We start from the raw sequence: 20626 nt of genomic DNA, 5'->3' as shown, positions 1-20626 counted from the left end.
TTTGATGGTGTGGACGTGTGGCACCGAATGGAGATAAGCGTCTCGACAGACGTTACAATATTTGAACAATGATGACGAAAACTGTTTTCTCTGTCGTGTCCGTGTGTCGAAAATTGTTATGCGCTTATTTTTTTATTTGATTTTGTGCGTGGCATAGATTTGCCGTGCGCAGAGGACTCTTGAGCAGTGCGCAATTGCACAGGCGCGCACCTTAGAGGGAAGGTTGCTCGCACGGCTGCGCTAGCATTACAGCTAACGATAGCCATGCTGCTACCTCTCTGCTGGGAGAGGACGTGACAGTATGTGACGTGTGTAAGAAGGTGCGCTTGTCTGTCTGTGAGAGGGAGACACAAGAAAGAGTGAGAAGAGCCTGTCGTGTAATGCCAGCAGCTAAAAGCAATTTCTTTACATTAAAGGTAAAGCCGTGTGCTTAATTTGTGGTACACAGGTTGCTGTGTTTAAAGAATATCATCTGAATCGCCACTACACGACGAAGCATAAGGAAAATTACCGGAAACTGTCTGATGAAGCGCGCGCAAGGGTGGCTGATGCGTTGATGGTAAAACTGCAAACCCAGCAAGGACTTTTTGTCATATTTCACACCCCCAGAGATACAGCCGTCAGGACAAGTTTCGTCATTTCCCACAAAATCGCCAGAAAAAGTAAGGTGTTTTCTGACGGAGAGTTTATTAAGGAGTGCTTATTGGACTCTGTTGCGCTGATATGCCCAGAAACTTGGAGCTTCAGCTGAAGAACAGAACGGCCGACTTTGACTGTTTTTCGCTGGCTTTGGATGAGAGCTGCGATGTACCGTATTTTCCGCACCATAAGCCGCCCCGTGTTATAAGCCGCGCCTTCAATGAACAGCATATTTCAAAACTTTGTCCACCTATAAGCCGCCCCGTGTTATAAGCCGCATCTAACTGCGCTACAGGGAATGTCAAAAAAACAGTCAGATAGGTCAGTTAAACTTTAATAATATATTAAAAACCAGCGTTCTAACAACTCTGTTCACTCCCAAAATGTACGGTAATGTGCAAATGTGCAATCACAAACATAGTAAAATTCAAAATAGTGCAGAGCAATAGCAATAACTTAATGTTGCTCGAACTTTAATGTCACAACACACAAAATAAACATAACACTCACTTTCTGAAGTTATTCTTCATTCATAAATCCCTCGAATTCTTCTCCTACAGTGTCCGAATTAAAAAGTTGGGCGAATTACGGGATCCAAAATGGCCGGCTCCGTCTCGTCGAAGTCATCAGTCAGTGTCGCTGTTGTTTTTCCAGCAGTTCCGTGAATCCTGCCTTCCGGAAAGCTCGGACCACAGTTGAGACCGAAATATCCGCCCAGGCATTTACGATCCACTGGCAGATGTTGGCGTATGTCGTCCGGCGCTGTCTCCCTGTCTTAGTGAATGTGTGTTCGCCTTCGGTCATCCATTGTTCCCACGCCGTTCGCAGTCATGCTTTAAATGCCTTGTTGACACCAATATCGAGCGGTTGGAGTTCTTTGGTTAATCCACCCGGAATGACGGCGAGTGTTGTATTTGTGTGCTTCACTTGTTTTTTGACACCATCTGTGATGTGGGCGCGCATGGAGTCGTATATCAACATGGACGGAGCTGCGTGAAAAAAGCCACCCGGCCTCTTCGCGTAAACTTCCCTTAACCACTCGCTCATCTTTTCTTCATCCATCCATCCCTTCGAGTTAGCTTTTATGATGACGCCGGCTGGAAAGTTCTCTTTTGGCAAGGTCTTCCTTTTGAATATCACCATGGGTGGAAGTTTCTGGCCATTAGCATGGCAAGCTAGAACCACAGTGTGTCGCTTAGTAGGAGCCATTTTGTGGTCTTTACAGATGTAAACACACACAGGAAATGAAACGTAATACCCGCGCGCTTCTTCTTCTATGGGGGCGGGTGCTTACCTTGGCGTAGAAGAAGAAGCACTTCCTCTTCTACGGGGAAAAAAGATGGCGGCTGTTTACCGTAGTTGCGAGACCTAAACTTTATGAAAATGAATCTTAATATTAATCCATATATAAAGCGCACCGGGTTATAAGCCGCACTGTCAGCTTTTGAGTAAATTTGTGGTTTTTAGGTGCGGCTAATAGTGCGGAAAACACGGTATGTAACACCGCCCAGCTGCTCATCTTCTTACGTGGGATAACTGCAGACTTTCAAATCACGGAGGAGCTGGCAGCCATGCAGTCAATTAAAGAGACAACCACAGATAATGACTTGTTCACATAGGTAAATGCGTGTTTGGACATGTTAGGACTGAAATGGGACAAGCTGGCAGGTGTGACAACAGATGGTTGTCCAAATCTGACGGGGAAAAATGTTGGACTTTTAAAGAGGATGCAGGATAAACTTTAAATTAACCCTGTGCAGAAATTGACATTTTTACATTGTATTATACATCAGGAAGTGTAGTGTAAGACAGTGTTAAAAATAAAACCATCAAAAGCAATCTGCTTTTGTATAAAGTTAAGTTAGGTTAAATGAAATTATTATTATTATTAATTATTATTATTATTATTGTTTATTATTATTTATCTTACGGTATATCAAAAATAATATTGAGCAAATTGTAATTTAAATATTGTCGTTGTGGCCCTCCAGCAGTGCTCGGGTTGCTCATGCGGCCCCCGCCCCCGGTAAAAATTAATTGCCCACCCCTGTGATAGATGATACATTCAATAACAGCTAACACTAGCTATCTAAATTTCTATCATTAGCTAACAACAGCTAAAGATAATGCGCGTGCACGTACTTATGAAAAGCTGTAAAGGCAGGGATATACCGTGTAAAATACATTGGAAAGTTGGCTCCCTCAAGGCATCTGTGCACATGCTGATAACGGACCCTTTAAGAAATACAAATGAAATTGTTTGGTTTTTTTTCAAAGTTGCTGTATGTAGTCTCAAATAACACTATCTAAAGGAGTCTTAAGTTCTCGGGTAATATAGCGACAAAGTTGCCAAGTTTGCAACATTGTTTCTTTTCATTATTGACGTGTTAAAGAAATTATTTTTTTTACCTGTGGCTAGGGCTGGGCCATATATCGATATGCGCGATATATCGCGGGTTTGTCTCTGTGCGATATAGAAAACGACTATATCGTGATATTCGAGTATGCGTTCTTACGCAGTTGCTTTTAGCTGTGGGCATTAAACTACATGCTCTACTCGCTCTTTCCTGTCTCTCCTTCTCACAGACAGCAAGCGTAGCTTCTACATACGTCACCATACTTGCCAACCCTCCCGGATTTTCCGGGAGACTCTCGAAATTCAGCGCCTCTCCCGAAAACCTCCCCGGGACAAATTTTCTCCCTAAAATCTCCCGAAATTCAGGCGGACCTGAGTGACGTGTCGACAGCCTGTTTTCACGTCCGCTTTCCCACAATATAAACAGCGTGCCTGCCCAATCACGTTATAACTGTAGAATGATCGAGGGCGAGTTCTTGGTTTCTTATGTGGGTTTATTGTTAGGCAGTTTCATTAACATCTTCCCAGCGCGGCAACAACACACAACAGCAGTCACGTTTTCGTCTACCGTAAAGCAGTTCGTCTGCCGTAAACAGCAATGTTGTGACACTCTTAAACAGGGCAATACTGCCATCTACTGTACATGCATATGTGACAATAACATCTACGGCTTTTAGAGAGTGCAGTGCACAGCTGCGCACACAACAAGGAGACGAAGCAGAATGCATCATCAGAGAGGGTGTTCAGCATGGTTAGAAAAATAGTGACAGAGAATAGAACAAGGATGGACAATTCAACCCTTAACTCAACAATGAGTAGATGAGTGTTATGTGTGTGTATATGTGTAAATAAATGAACACTGAAATTCAAGTATTTCTCATATATATATATATATATATATATATATATATATATATATATATATATATATATATATATATATATAGCTAGAATTCACTGAAAGTCAAGTATTTCTTATATATATATATATATATATATATATATGAAATACTTGACTTGGTGAATTCTAGCTGTAAATATACTCCTCCCCTCTTAACCACGCCCCCCACCCCCCATCTCCCGAAATCGGAGGTCTCAAGGTTGGCAAGTATGTACGTCACATACTGTCACGTCATACATCACATACGTATACGCCCTCGCGCAGCAGAGCGGTAGCAGCATGTGTAACGTTAGCTGTGATGCTAGCGGTAATACGAGCGAAAGAAGGTACGGATCTGGTAACAAATGAAGGAAGAATTAATCCCCCAAAAAACAGCAGGGGGTCCATCGGCTGGGGGTGGTTTGACTTCAAGTGGGAATATGTCGAATAGACAACCGTAATTTGTCAAGTGTGGGGAAAAAGTGTTGCTATAAAAAGTAGCAGTAGCCTACTGCTTATATGTAGCATCATTTGAAAAGTCCCCTGCAAGTGAATGAAGAGTGCTTACTCCAATCCAATCCACTTTATTTATATAGCACATTTAAACAACAAGAATGTTTCCAAAGTGCTGCACAACAATATTAAAAACAATATTTACGTACTCAGCACGTCAATATCCCCGTTCGGTGCCACACGACCACACCCATCAAAATGCCGAGGCAAACATTTCCAGATCAACACCGTATGAAATAAATAGTGATTTTTTTTAGTTGTGATTTCCTTCTCTGCATGAAAGTTTAAAAGTAGCATATATTAATGCAGTATGAAGAAGAATGTTTTAATGTAGACACATAGAATCATCATACTGCTGTGATTATATGCATCAATTGTTCATTCAAGGCTAAGGCAAAATATCGAGATATATATCGTGTATCGCGATATGGCCTTAAAATATCGCAATATTAAAAAAAGGCCATATCGCCCAGCCCTACTTGTGGCACCTGTTTTTGTGTATTTGGGATTCCCATAAGTCCTGAAAAGACAATCAGAAAGCGGCTTGAAGATGGTGTGTAAACAAAACCTATGCAAACGTTTGACCAAAGGACTACCATTACATGTCATGTAAAAAATACAAAAAATCATATGACACCTTTAAAAAGTGGAGTTAGGAATTCATCTACTGTACAATTTTGTAATCAGAAGCTAAATTCACCAATGTTTATGAGCGAGGGTGAACAGGTAGCCCCAAATATATTTATTGCAAATTAATAAAGTATATGGGTAACATTGATGTATTTGAATTCCATACCTAAAGAGGAACTGCACTTTTTGGGGAATTTTGCCTATCGTTCACAATCATTATGAAAGACATGATGACGGATATATATTTTTTTAATGCATTCTAACTTGAAAATAAACGTAAATAAAAGTCTGTTTACAGCGGGGCTAATGGAAAGTCCTCTATTTTGTCCATAAAAAACAATAAAAAAACATTTAAAAACAGCTAACAATACTTGATTTACATTTCTTGACTGTTTGTTGGCTCTCATAAAGTCTGCAGTGAGCAGAAATCAGTGATGAAAAAAAAAAAAGCAAACATAATGCGTTTTTGAAATGAATGCCACGTATGCTTAAAATTATCAAAATAGGTAAATATTAAATGTTATTATAAATGTGCCCATGACTACATTACATATATACTTACATCATGTATATCAAACCTCAATCGAGGTGTTTGGATGCTTTATAGAATAGAATAGAGCGGCTCCATTGTAAGCGGGCATTTGATCGCCTTTATTTAATATAAGCAAAAAAAAAAATAAAAATAAAAAAAAAAAATATATATATATATATATATATATATATTTTTTTTTTTGCTTTCTAAATATTAAATAAAGGCGATCAAATGCCCGCTTACAATGGAGCTGCTCTATTCTATTCTATAAAGCATCCAAACACCTCGATTGAGGTTTGATATACATGATGTAAGTATATCATATATATATATATATATATACATACATATATATATATATATATATGAGGTGGTTCGGGCATCTGGTCAGGATGCCACCCGAACGCCTCCCTAGGGAGGTGTTTCGGGCACGTCCGACCGGTAGGAGGCCACGGGGAAGACCCAGGACATGTTGGGAAGACTATCTCTCCCGTCTGGCCTGGGAACGCCTCGGGATCCCCCGGGAGGAGCTGGACGAAGTGGCTGGGGAAAGGGAAGTCTGGGCTTCCCTGCTTAGGCTGCTGCCCCCGCGACCCGACCTCGGATAAGCGGAAGAAGATGGATGGATGGATATTTAAAAATAAAACTTTCTCAGTTGATCTGACTGAATAGATGTTGAATGACTCTTCATAATTTACTGTACTACCGTGTTTACCTTTTGCTCAACAGATCATATCACGCAAGATAAGCTGGACAGAGTTTTGGCAATGCTGCAAGGAGCAAATCAGAAGGCTTTGTTAACGTATGAAAATTCTATTTTCCCCCCATTAACTCCTGTTGAAACGTCATTCAGTCCTCACTAGGTCATATTCCTCCTCTCATAGGTACGCCAATGTAGACATGCGTTCCCAGGAAGCCTACGAGATGGCTGTGCAAGGTATACTTGGCCCAGATGGGAAGTCACCGCCCATTTTGAAGGGCCTGAGGTGCATTCGCTTCCAGCCTCCAAACTTCACTCTGGGTAAAAAATCTTCATCTACTTCAATAGCGGTGTTGGGATCTGATATTTATATTTTTCTGATATCTGCAACTAGAGTTGTACGGTATGGCGGTACTAATAAAGTACAGCGGTGCTTTGCTGCCTCTGAAAAATACCAGTGCTATATTTTTTTAGTTTTATGGACATTACGGCGCGCCGTCTACACGACATGCTGGAGCAGAGGTGCATGTTCGGCAACGCACACGTACATAGTACTTACAAGCAGACATGGTGTGAAGACATAAGAGGCAGAATGGACGCATTTTGGCTTAAAATAGATGTGAAGCTATAAACATTAAAGCGCCGCTCTACAAGAGGTGGATTGTTTGACATTAAACCTCATGCTGCTGCTAGTAGTGGTCATAAAAAAATATAAAACGACAAAACCAGTGGAAATTATAGTCGTTTTTTGTCCATCAGGCAATACCAACAACCAACCAGAAGTCAAGCAGAATATTATTTTCTTTTACTTCATTTGGATATTTTGAAGTTGTGCATTAAACTTAAGTTGTTGAGAAATGTGTTTTCCATGTAGCGTATTGCAATTACTCCAAATCAGGCATTTAATTACATCTAAGTTTGAGTCAAATAGTATGGTTTTCCAAAAAAGCCAAACCAATCACCACACTGATAGGGGTGAAAACGATCAATTTAGCCGGTGTTTTAAGAAAATGTGCTACCCGTAAAAATGTGCTACTCAGCAACGCTAAAGGTTTCCTCGGACAAAATACCCATAGCATTTAAGGTAAAAAAAGGTTGCTATGTTGTGGATATTTTTGACAATATTTTACATACCAGGAAACAAACTAAAACAAAGACGCTATAAACCTGGTTGTTTGTCTATAACAGTGGTTCTCAAACTCAGAAAACCCTTGGCTCTACAAGTACCGCCACAATGACCAACATTAAAATTCAGTAGCATAGTAGGCCTAAGTATTCATTAAAAACAAGTTAGAGGTTTTATTTATTAAGTATATTGTAACATTACATACAGTTTCAACAGTAACACTGTGTTTGAATACAGGAAAATACAACTTTTACATTACAATATTTAAATAAGCGATTCTTTGGTGTACCACTTGTGGTACCCGAATCACTGGTTTATACTGTATGGTGACAAAACAAATATTTTAACAAGCTCATATTTGAATATTGATGAAAACTACTAAAGCACTTGTTCCAGGACCTATTTCGGACATTTAGAGAAAATTGTATCCAAATCCGTCCATTAGTTATGTTGATATCTATCTGATTACTCAAATGGTTGAATGTTTTTATGAAGCAGCACACTTTTTTGGAACACTGTCCCGACCAACAAGATGTCCTTTTTGTTTGTTTTTTTCAAGAAGTTGGCAACCCGTAGCGGCTAACTTCCATCAGCAGTCGGCAGTGTATAAACTACTTCTGAATCACTAATCCTCGTCTCCATGGCGACAAATACGTTTCTTACAAGTATCATCCCTGCAGGATGAGGACTAGCTACACACTGTAGGAGGATACAATAGCTCACCGCTAACAAAAAGAAAGTGTTCCTGAATGTAAACAAATGGGTGGATCTCTATGCTTACATCGATTGTAACGATACCAAGTACAAGAGCCGTATCTAGTCGATCCTACAATGATTGCATCGATAGTTTTATTATCACAAAATCCTTTGTCCTTTTTTAAATTTGTTTATAAAAAACATGTCCCTGGGCACAGGAGTACTTTAATTATGTATGGTCCTTTTAACTACTTGGTATTGGATTGATACCAAAATGTGTATTATCACCTAAAACTAATGTAAAGTATCCAAACAACAAAAGAATGAGCGCTTATTCAATTTTTTTATTTTTTTTATTTTTTGTCCTGTCCAGCTTCTCAGGCAAATCATATAGTTGATGTAGATGCCCATGTCGGCTGTTCAGATTTACTTTACAAAAGAGAAGTGTAGGATACTTCTCTTGTTGCTTTATTTGTATTTGACTTTATTAAATGTATTTATATTATCATTTAGTGCAGCCGGGCCGGAGCAGGAGGGGATAGAAAGAGAAAAAAAAGAAGACAGAGGGGGAAATTGTGGGGACAAGAGGGGGATTAGACAGAGAGACAAAAACAACAACAGCAAACAACAACAACAACAATAGAGCAACATCAGCAAATACGACATGTACAAATATGATGGTAAAAGTAATAGCAAATAAGCAGTTAGCGAAAATAATACAGAAATGACAATGAGCATTATTACACTACAAATGGAGCAATTCAAATACCAATAGAAATAGCGCTATTGATAATGAACAATACCAATAATTTACCTTTATTATCAACAATACAGTTGTTCAAATGCAACAATACATATACGTAATGATAACTTGAGATACGAAAGAATGCAGAAAAATGAAGGGGGAGAAAGAGAAGCAACCTACATTAACCTTGTAGATTGTTATAGTAATAATAGGTTAAGCTTTGTCCGTGTGCCATGTGTTATACCCAGTTTACCCTAGGGCAACAACATTAATATATGTTTGATGAAACATGATTATGTGCATGAGTGTAAGTATGCATATGTACTTGTATATGTACAGTATGTGTACTGTATATGTGTTTGTACAGTGAATGTATATGTACAGAATGTGTATATGTGTTTGTACAGTGAGTGTATATGTCAGAGGTGGGACCAAGTCATTGCTTTGCAAGTCCCAAATAAGTCTCAAGTCTTTGCCCTCAAGTCTCGAGTCAAGTCCCAAGTCAAGACAGGCAAGTTCCAAGTCAAGTCCAAAGTCAAGACTGGAAAGTCTCAAGTCAAGTCCCAAGTCCTGCATTTTGAGTTTCGAGTCCTTTTAACCACAGACTAATATATTTACACAGATTGTGTATGCTTTTAAAACGCTGTATTTATCTATTAAATTAAGTGCATTTGAAATTGCCGGAAAAAAAATAGTGCTGACCTTGCACTTCATAATAGCACTATTGACCATCCATCCATCCATTTCTACCGCTTATTCCCAATAGCACTATTAACCATCCATCCATCCATTTTCTACCGCAGTCATTTTAAATATTTAACTCATTCCTTTACAGAATAAACACATTTGAAAAAACAAGTGCAACTGTACTTATGTGCACAAAAGTGTTAACATTGTATTTCCATGGCATAATGCATTGTAACTAGTTCCACAGCAGTTTCTATCCTGTTCTTACCTTATCTCATTGATCTCATCTCTATGTGTGTTGATGTGTGCCTACACATGAAATACATAAATACATGAACAAAACAATGAACAGAGTTGTACTTTTTAGATGTCAGGGCCCTAGTAGACGCAACATTGGTTGCTGTGGCGTGAGCAATTTGGCCGCCATCTTGAAGTGGTTGTATTTTATGAAAATAATATTACCACATTGTTGAGAAGGAGCAAAGATCTTCAATATTTGTATGCGAAAATCACAAAGAAATCTTCTGGGGGAGGATGATGCCCCTACAGGGGTTTGGTTTACAAACTTTCTGCCCCACCTAAAACAAAATTCACCAGCCGCCACTGATTATGATGCATTCTCATTTTAGGCAAAGTATAAGACAATACTTTCTTAACAGTATAATTGTAACCATAAATAAGTCTTCAAGTAACAATATTCAAATACTAACATTGTTGGGTAAGACAGCATTTGGTTTTATTCTGAATCCAGTGAAACAGATTGGTGGTTTTAGCTGATATAAAGACTTTCAGGTGTTTATATATGTTTATGCTGAAGTATTTGGCAGACGCTTTTATCCAAAGGGACATACATAAAAAATACATATAAAACAATCACTGTAAACATTATCATTTAAGGGAAGAATGTAATACAAAATATCAATACAAAGTGTCAAGACAGACTAAACTATCTACTGCTGCAACAACAGAGATACAGTCTATAAGATATATAGATATCTAATGTATTCATACATTGTTTATGTAGGATATACGCATGTATATATAACCTAATCATATTGTTTCTTCAATTTAAAAATAGCTGACCGTTTTTTCCCCCCTTCTCTGGGATTATATTCCCAGTTTTGATCTCGGACGTCTGGTCACTTATAGCGTATAAGAATATTATATTACTGTTAAGCAAACTATGAATAATAAAACACGCCAAAACATGTGTCCGTTATCATAGCTACACGTATGACAAAAAAGCGCGTGAAAATCTGGTATTCAGTGAGGTAAGATGAATTAAATGCGCTGACAGTTAATTGCTCCTGCCAAATGAATTGCACTGAGTGGAGCGGATCACCACTCCAAAATGGCGGCCCCGCGTCTCGTCTGCGCCAGTAGGCAGTAGCGCTCCATGCTGCGTCTACTTATAAGATGTCTATGGTTATAACGTTAGCAGTGAGTTTGCAGCCTCGCTGATTTAACTACACAGCAAATAAAAGTCACGTTACTTAGCCAATAAACGTTATCTTACATTCAAAACTTACCCTTCTTTGTGCAACTTCAAATGTCGAACGAAGTTGGAAGTTGTTGCGTCTCCGTCTGTAATATTCTAACTGCGTGATTTGCATACAGCAATTCGTTTTTTTGTTGACCAAGTCGTAGTTTTTATACCCGAACGAAACCAACTTTGGCATAATTGTTTCTCTCTGGCGCGTTGTTTGACAACTCTTCTATATTGGTTCTCCTGCAATTTGATTGGATGAATGCTGTGTGATGAAAACAACGTAGACCTAATTTGATTGGCTATTGTACTGAGAGCACACCAGCTGACAGCAACAACACGCTGATCGACACAGATGAAGAAAATGAAAAATACGGAGCGCTCCCAAATAACGTTTTAAGCTTTGGGTTTTGGGGAAAGTGGCAAGTCATGTCAAGTCAAAAGGCTCAAGTCCAAGTGAAGTCACAAGTCATTGATGTTAAAGTCCAAGTCGAGTTGCAAGTCTCTTTACATTTTGTCAAGTCGAGTCTAAAGTCATCAAATTCATGACTCGAGTCCAAGTCATGTGACTCGAGTCCACACCTCTGGTATATGTACAGTATGTGTATGTTTGTATATTGAATGTGCGTGTGGGTGTACTGTATTTGTGTATGTATGTGGGAGCGTAGGTACCTATGTATGTATGTGCTTATTACATTTTAACAAAAGTGTAGGTAGAACATGTTAAAACAAAAAGTAAGCAGATATTAAAAGTAATTAAACAAGCAGATTAATAATTCATTTGTTGTTGCTTGTCCCTCATAATTTTGACAAAGCAATAGAATGGGAAATGACACAATATGCATACGTCAGCAGCCATATTAGGAGCCTTTGTTTGCTTACTTATTACTAAAAGAGTATGTGTTTAGGGTAATATTCTCTCTTTTTTTATGACCATTTTTTTTATTTGATTGCAATAAGAAACATATTTAATGTAAGATTTTCTGTTAAAATAAAGCCAATAATATTTGTTTTGTGTCCGCCTTTCATTGAAAAGTAACACAATACATTTGGTACCGGTACCAAAATATTGGTATGGGGACAACCCTATCGGCAACAAATCAAGTCTTGATCTTTTCAAATATTTTTGTTAAGTGATTTTCAAAAGGTAAACATGCAGTTTAAAACAGCATATTTGTCAATGCATCACAATAGGAAGGTGGACGATACTGAATCAATAGACCCATGTCCAAATATCAGTTATTTATGTATTTTAATTAAAGACTGTCAGAAAAAGCAGATTTAGCTTGGAGGGAGACACACACACACACACACACACACACACACACACACACAAAGAATCTAGCTTGTATAAACAAGTTATCAAATAATAGTCACAGTACATATTACTTATACATACAAAGTCTCCAAGGCAGAAAGAATGGTGTCAGAATGTATTCAATAACAAATGTGTCATGAGCTCAAATTATTGGTGTTGCCAAAAAAACCCTACTTCAAAAGCATTAATCTGTCATGTGTTTTTCATAACTACAATTGTGATTGATTGATTGATTGATTCTTGGACTAATTTCACTTGATCAAAACTTTTCTAACGTTCCAAACTACAAAATTATAAAAATGATGTACCGTATTTTTCGGACTATAAGTCGCAGTTTTTTTCATAGTTTGGCCGGGCTCCAGTGCGAGTTATACCGTATTTTCCGCACTATAAGGCGCACCGGATTATTAGCCGCACCTTCTATGAATTACATATTTCATAATTTTGTCCACCAATAAGCCGCCCCGGGCTATAAGCCGCGCCTACGCTGCGCTAAAGTGAATGTCAAAAAAACGCTGCGCTAAAGTGAATGTCAAAAAAACAGTCAGATAGTTCAGTCAAACTTTAATAATATATTGAAAACCAGCGTTCTAACAACTCTGTCCCAAAATGTACGCAAATGTGCAATCACAAACATAGTAAAATTCAAAATGGTGTAGAGCAATAAATAGCAACATAATGTTGCTCGAACGTTAATGTCACAACACACAAAATAAACATAGCGCTCACCTTCTGAAGTTATTCTTCATTCGTAAATCCTTCGAATTCTTCGTCTTCGGTGTCCGAATTGAAAAGTTGCGCAAGCGTGGGATCCAAAAATGGCCGGCTCCGCCTCGTCGAAGTCATCGGATTCAGTGTCGCTGTTGTTGTGCAGCAGTTCTGTGAATCCTGCCTTCCGGAAAGCTCGGACCACAGTTGTGACCGAAACTATCTGCCCAGGCATTTACGATCCACTGGCAGATGTTGGCGTATGTCGACCGGCGCTGTCTGCCCGTCTTAGTGAAGGTGTGTTCGCCTTCGGAGCTGTGTGAAAAAAGCCACCCGGCCTCTTCGCGTAAACTTCCCTTAACCACTCGCTCATCTTTTCTTCATCCATCCATCCCTTCGAGTTAGCTTTTATGATGACGCCGGCTGGAAAGGTCTCTTTTGGCAAGGTCTTCCTTTTGAATATCACCATGGGAGGAAGTTTCTGGCCATTAGCATGGCAAGCTAGAACCACAGTGAAGGATGACTTCTCATTCCCTGTGGTGCGAATATTCACCGTACGTGCTCCCGTTCCACAGGAATATCAGTTGCTGTGAAATACGGTAGTAATCCGTGTGCGGATGGAGAGATTGCGTCTTTTTATGAACCGGATCCTTGTCCTTTGTAGGAGCCATTTTGTGGTCTTTACAGATGTAAACAGGAAATGAAACGTACGGTGATATCCGCGCGTTTTTTCTTCTTCTTCCGGGGGCGGGTGGTTGCTTAAAGCGCTTCCTGTTCTATGGGGGCGGGTGCTTTCCTTGGCGGTTGCTTGCGTAGAAGAAGAAGCGCTTCCTGTTCTACCGGGAAAAAAGATGGCGGCTGTTTACCGAAGTTGCGAGATCGAAACTTTATGAAAATTAATCGTAATAAAGCGCACCGGGTTATAAGGCGCACTGTTAGCTTTTGAGAAAATTTGTGGTTTTTAGGTGCGCCTTATAGTGCGGAAAATACGGTACATGTTTTTTTTCCTTCGTTATTATGCATTTTCGGCAGGTGCGACTTATACTCCGAAAAATACGGTACTATAGTTGGTGCTGCTAGCTTATCCAAAGTGATAAAGTTGTACCAAGACACCCCTACTTTTGGACAAGGTATTAACCGTTTTAACTCACCAAATTGTTTTTATTTTCTTAGAGGTACAATGCCTAAACGAAACGCAGAAATACCTCCGCAAAGTGGTGCACGAGATCGGACTGGAGTTGCGCAGCACGGCCTTCTGCAAGGGAGTTCGCCGCACGAGAGATGGCACTTTCACCCTGCAGGACGCTCTTACCCGCGACCGCTGGAAGCCCGCTGATGTCTTAAGCGCCATCCGACAGTACCACGCTGGTCACAGACAAGGGAAACAAGAGTACAAATCCCAGGAGCAACAAGACGCTACCACCAGAGAAGAACTGCAGTCTAGATGAAGCTTCTCTAAAGACGAAGGTATACTGAAAAGTGGATGTGACAATCCTGGGATCGGAACTTAAGAAGTACTTTTTGATATTGTTGTTCTGTTGGAGGCCTGATGATGCCATCGCAGGACTAGTTGCTCTAAGGGAGGACACTGTTGGCTTTGTCTGTCTGGAAGTACGACCACAAGGACACACATCAAATAAAAGAACAAGAGACAGTTTGTAGTTTATTAAGCAGTAACACATTTAGTTTGCGACACAAAGAAGGTACAATTTACACCAGAGTTTTATTGCTATGAATTATTCAGTGACCTGCATCTGTAATATAGCCGCCACTAGGTGCTTTGTTTTATCACTCTATTTCAAAATATATTGATCTAAAAAATCATCACATATGTTTCACATGACACTACTGTCTATATTAGTCAAAAATATTTATATTGAGCACATTTTAGTCTCTAGGAATTCATGCAAACTCAACCAATTCTGCGTAGTATGTGCAACCATGCAACTTTCCCCCATATTTTTCCAAATCAGTGTAATTTTTGCCAATCAAATGTCTTAGCGGCGCTCAAACGCGCACGTCAACTGTCTAGTCAAAACTTATGTTTGTTTCTTGTGTAGAAGAAGTTGTTGATCCAGGGTAAGCCAAGAACATATTTGCAATGGGGACGTTGTTAAGAGACAGCATTTACATTTGTTAGAGATGTTGACGTGTGATGATATCTCATTGGCTCTCATTTACCATGAACATTTAGTGCTATAGATTGGTCTCAACGTGTGGAGTAAGTGTTGGACCGTGAACACAATTTTAAGATGGACAAACACCTAAAGCGGAACAAAAAATAAAATTGACAGAACAAGTGTAAGTTGCAGACACGACACAAAGGAAGCCTTTGGTGGTGTTTCTATCTGTAATTATAAATAATGAAAGCAGTATGATAATTTGACAATGAGTTCTGAGTATGTTTTTACTACCACTGGATGTTTACTTTTAGGTCTGTGCTGTAATAAAATGAGTAAAACATCAATACCGTATTTGTTTACAATTTTGGTTGTAACCTTAACCTCAAAAACACAAGATTGCAAGGAACACTTAAAAACAGCAATAGTACATTCATAAAATCACAAGTTGATTCAATGTTATAAAAAAAAAATGCCACAAAAGATTGCAACTTTTGAGAAAGCTGCCACATCAAAATAGCCAAATGTTACCTGTTTTTGATCTAAATTGAGCATTCAAGCATAGCAATGGCTAAATTAACTAATCATAAATCTTATGCTGTGCAATATATTACAATACCTATCATCATTGAACAATTTACTGTATTTTAACAGGTTGTGGCTCGGTTAGTAGCGCGGCCGTGCCAGCAACTTAAGGGTTTCAGATTCGATCCCCGCTTTCGCCATCCTAGTCACTTTTGTGCTCTTGTGCTTAACACTTTACCCACCTGCTCCCAGTGCCACCCACACTGGTTTAACTGTAGATAATGGGTTTCACTATGTAAAGCGCTTTGAGTCTCTAGAGAAAAGCGCTATATAAATATTATTCACTTCACAATAATTCACTTAAAAAATGTATTATGAGTATTACTGTACAATATGTCATACATATTACAGTATGTATTTTATATCCACTATTGGGTAAAACAAGTGTAAATGTGACTATATGTGTGTTACTTCATGTCGAGAGGACTCTAATAGACGTTTTATGCTCTATGAAAATATTCAATAAATAAGATTTTTTTTACATCGCAGAAATTCACATACACAGTACAGGCCAAAAGTTTGGACACACCCTCTCATTCAATGGGTTTTCTTTATTTTCATGACTATTTACATTGTAGATTGTCACTAAAGGCATCAAAACTATGAATGAACACATGTGGATTTATGTACTTAAAAAAAAAAGGTGGAATAACTGAAAACATGTTTTATATTCTAGTTTCTTCAAAATAGCCACCCTTTGCTCTGATTACTGTTTTGCACACTCTTGGCATTCTCTCGATGAGCTTCAAGAGGTGTCGTAGTTGTGATGCCTTCAGTGACAATCTACAATGTAATTAGTCATGAAAATAAAGAAAACACATTGAAATGAGGTGTGTCCAAACTTTTGGCCTGTATTGTAGGTCTGGAATTAATAGCGATAAACGAAGGATGACTTCATATGCACACACAGTAGAATATTGTACAAATACACGATGGCCACAACAATGGAAAGAACCGTTGAAAATACCCAGGTTTTTAACTTTACGCCCTTTACCACAACAGAGGTCATGAGGGCTCTATAACAACTTAAACCTAGAAAGCCAGCTGGCTCAGATAAGTTGGAGCCGCTCTTCCTAAAGTTGGCAGCTGAAATTATAGCAGGACCACTGACTCACATTTTTAACCTTACTCTAATTTCAAATGAAATCCCCTTGGATTGGAAATCTGCCTTTGTACTCCCCCTATTAAAAGGAGGTGACCCTAGTAATCTAAATAATTACAGACCGATCTCTGAACTCTGTTCTGGCAAAAGTGCTTGAATCCCTTGTCAGTGAACAGATAAAAGATTTTTTGGAGACCAACTTTATTCTGTCACCATTTCAGTCAGGTTTTCGCAAAAATCACAGTACTGTTACCGCTGCTATGAAGTTTATAAACGATGTAACTGAAGCTCTTGGCAAGAAGCAGTGCTGTCTGTCCCTCTTTATTGACTTTTCAAAGGCATTTGATTAGGGCTGCAACAACTAATCGATTAAAATCGATTATAAAAGTAGTTGGCGATTAATTTAGTCATCGGTTCGTTGGATCTATGCTATGCGCATGTGCAGAGGCTCCTTTTTTTTTTTTAAACTGCAACATTTACATTTACAAACAGCTGAGAAACAATAATCAAAAGAAGCATGGTGCCAGTATGCTGGTTTTTTTTTCAATACAATATTGGAAAGGATAGAAATGTAGTTTGTCTCTTTTATCCAAATATTAATCGAAGTAATAATCGACAGATTAATCGATTATCAAATTAGTTGTTAGTTAGAGCCCTACATTTGATACTGTTGATCATGTAATTTTTATCAAACGTCTTTCAGCTATTGGTTTTTCTCAGCAAGCAGTTGGATGGTTTGCAAATTACCTCACAAGTAGAACTCAGGCTGTTCAGATAGAGGGTTCCTCCTCGAATGTACTGCAAGTGAAAAAGGGTGTCCCTCAAGGTTCTGTGTTGGGCCCATTATTATTCACTATTTACATAAATAATCTTGGACAGAATATTCCGAACTCAACTTTCCATTTCTACGCTGATGATACTGTCATATACTGCACAGCACCCACTCCTACTGATGCCTGGCTTTAAATATTTACAACATGCATTTGACAAAAGTACAATAACAACTTTGCTATCTTCAACTGCTTTTAAATGCAGAGAAAACAAAGTGTATGTTCTTTACCACATCAAAAACTGTAAGATAAGCACTGTGTGAGAACATTTTAACAAGAAATGGGCAACACATTGCGTTAGTATCTTCTTTTAAATATTTCGGATTTTGGATTGATCACCACTTGAGTTTTAAGGAGCACATTAAATATGTTGTAAAAAAAAAAAAAAAAAAAAAACTTTTACTGGGATTGTAGTATAGAAACAAGTCTTGCTTTTCTTTTACTGTGAAACAGAAATTGGTGGAAACAACCTTTTTACCTGTTATTGACTATGGAGATGTGTTGTACATGAATGCTACTGCTGGTTGTTTGCACAAGCTGGATAGTATGTACCACGGGGCACTGAGATTCATCACTAACTGCGCTCCCCTTACTCACCATTGTGTGTTATACTCACTGGACATCTTTATGTGCTCATGTGGTATGTGTTCATCTACAAAACTATTCTGGGTATCACTCCATCTTATCTGTCTTGTATTTGAACAAAGAAACAAGGAAGTCACAATCTTCGTTCAATGAATGTTCTGCAATTTGTCGTCCCCAAAGTAAGAACTGAACTGGGCAAGAAAGCATTTAGGTTTTCAGCACCGATGGCTTGGAATAACCTACAATCGAATATTAAACTTCAAACCCTTGTTACATTGAATGAGTTTAAAGCTTCTGTGAAAGGACTGCAGTCTACCTTGTCTGTATGCACATGTGTCATGTGAGCAAGTTTTGATGTTGTAAATGTGATGTTTTATGTGTTTACTGTTTTTAATGTAACCTTGCTGCTGCCCTCTTGGCCAGGGGCCGTATTTATCAAGCGTCTTAGAATTACTCCTAAGAAGTCTGCTAAGAGTTGACTTATGAGTAAAGAAATTCTTCGCTGAAAGCTGCACTTAAAAGTTAGTTATCAAGCGTCTTACTCACACTTTCAGAAAAGTGTAGGACTGAATCTTAAGTGTCACACTCAGAGCTGAATTACGACATTACTATGTGCCGTAAACGGAATTTTAGGTGACGTCATTTCTGTGTCCATAGAAATGACCAATCACGGAAGGGAATCCCTTGTCTAAGAATAAAGAAATATCTTAGAAATATTTAAGTGGACAATGGGAGTGTATATTTTGACAATAAACTACAAAATAATACAAAACAAACAAACGATATTGGCAATGAATCAAAAATAAATGTTTCCTTTTCTTTCCAATTCATTTTCCCAGTGGCGAGATATCGAAGCATTGTGATGACCTTTAGTTCTGCTGTGAAAGCTCTGCTGCGTGATGTTGCTGATGAGATGACGCCCCTTATTAATAAATCTGTGACAAAAATAATACCCCGCTCTGTCTAAACGATACCGTTTGATCAGCTGCTCGTCATCAAACAAAGCCAGGACATCCTTCCGCACGTCTCTCTCGCCTCAGTGCCATCCCCCGCTGGCAACTCCTAACCACTTAGGACACCTCTGAAGGTCTCTTGAATATCGTGGAGAGTAGGAGTGATTCTTAGACTTAAGAAAGTTGATAAATAGCTTTTATTCTTAAGTTTGAGAGTAGGACTAAATTTCGCAAATTCTCAGGACTTAAGTGTAAAATGGCACTCTAAGACGCTTGATAAATACGGCCCCAGGTCTCCCTTGTAAAATCTTTGATCTCAATGGGATTGTACCTGGTTAAATAAAAGCTCAATTAAAAAAAAAATACATGTGTACATCTGCAGATGTTATACAGTATGTATGATAATATGAGGTCTACTTTCACAAGTGTTTCTCCACAGGATGAGAATTTCTGTTGCAGAATAAATGTATAGAAAACAAAATGGGCAGGAGAAAGTAATCTTATTCACCAGGTGGAGCAACTACACATTAATCAAATTAATTTTAGCCTACAGTAGAAAGGAGCCAAAAAGATGTCGGGTGGGATATTATTGTCGTCACGAAGGAGCATGCGATTCTGATAAGCGCAAAGCAGCGCAATTATTGCAAGCGTACCTAAAGCTGCAGCCAGTTAAATGGCTGAAATGCACCTTTACAAAGCAAACCAACCCCGAGATGTACCACATTGCACCACTTCACGCGTTCAGCAACATCCTGATGTTTTCTTTGTGGGCTCTTTGTGTAACACCACGCTTTCCTCTTGTCCACCAACCGTCTGACTCAACAACCTGACGACAATGACACACTTGAATATTAAAGACATACTGTACGTCACACACACACACACACACACAGGCGGTGTATTACCTGGCAACTGCCTCCAGAGACTGAATCACGTTGTCACCAGTGACCGCGCTGCACTCCATGAAATCTGCATTGAACTCCTAGCAAAGCCAAAGTTACCACTAAACAAAGTATTATCTGCTTTTCCCAGAGCCATTACCTTTGCAACATTCTGCCCATCTTCTGTTTTAACGCAGCGTCGCACGTTGTCGCTTTTATTTCCGACAAGTAAAATGGGAATGTTCTTTTCCACAGCCCCTTCCTACAGACAAACAGAACACAAGAAGGATCTTTACTTGGATTGGGAGGCATATTTTCTGATCATTTTATTTCATGTGGTATCATTTTGCATTTTGCATCATGCAGGGTGTATAGGGTGTACATTTTGCGCAGAGTGTATAGAGTGTACATTGTACAGAGAGTATAGAGTGTACACTGTTCTCTTCCACACCTTTCTTTGCACTTTTATATTTTTTATATTTTTATATACCGGTATTTACACATTGTTTTCTTGCATGCACACATCGCACTGGATGGAATGGCCTCAATCTCGT

At 38.8% G+C, this 20626-nt stretch overlaps 2 protein-coding genes across 2 annotated transcripts in view; one reads left to right on the top strand and one right to left on the bottom strand.

The window, feature by feature from the left end:
* Window positions 1-18010, top strand: part of trub2 (TruB pseudouridine (psi) synthase family member 2) — a 24281-nt gene extending 6271 nt beyond the window's left edge. Inside the window, exons 7-9 of the mRNA XM_061932600.2 lie at window positions 6280-6352; window positions 6435-6571; window positions 14190-18010. Coding sequence (XP_061788584.1) covers window positions 6280-6352; window positions 6435-6571; window positions 14190-14464 — 485 coding nt within the window. The 3' untranslated portion in view covers window positions 14465-18010. The remainder of the gene's footprint in view (window positions 1-6279; window positions 6353-6434; window positions 6572-14189) is intronic.
* The window catches only part of rab44 (RAB44, member RAS oncogene family), a 19989-nt gene continuing 14016 nt past the window's right edge, over window positions 14654-20626 (bottom strand). Inside the window, exons 8-10 of the mRNA XM_061932597.1 lie at window positions 20233-20334; window positions 20097-20173; window positions 14654-20017 (exon numbers count right to left, since the gene is read on the bottom strand). Coding sequence (XP_061788581.1) covers window positions 19933-20017; window positions 20097-20173; window positions 20233-20334 — 264 coding nt within the window. The 3' untranslated portion in view covers window positions 14654-19932. The remainder of the gene's footprint in view (window positions 20018-20096; window positions 20174-20232; window positions 20335-20626) is intronic.

Source organism: Nerophis lumbriciformis, linkage group LG38 (assembly GCF_033978685.3).
Source record: "Nerophis lumbriciformis linkage group LG38, RoL_Nlum_v2.1, whole genome shotgun sequence".
Lineage (NCBI taxonomy): Eukaryota > Metazoa > Chordata > Actinopteri > Syngnathiformes > Syngnathidae > Nerophis > Nerophis lumbriciformis.
This window is presented reverse-complemented; position numbering and strand designations above follow the sequence as displayed.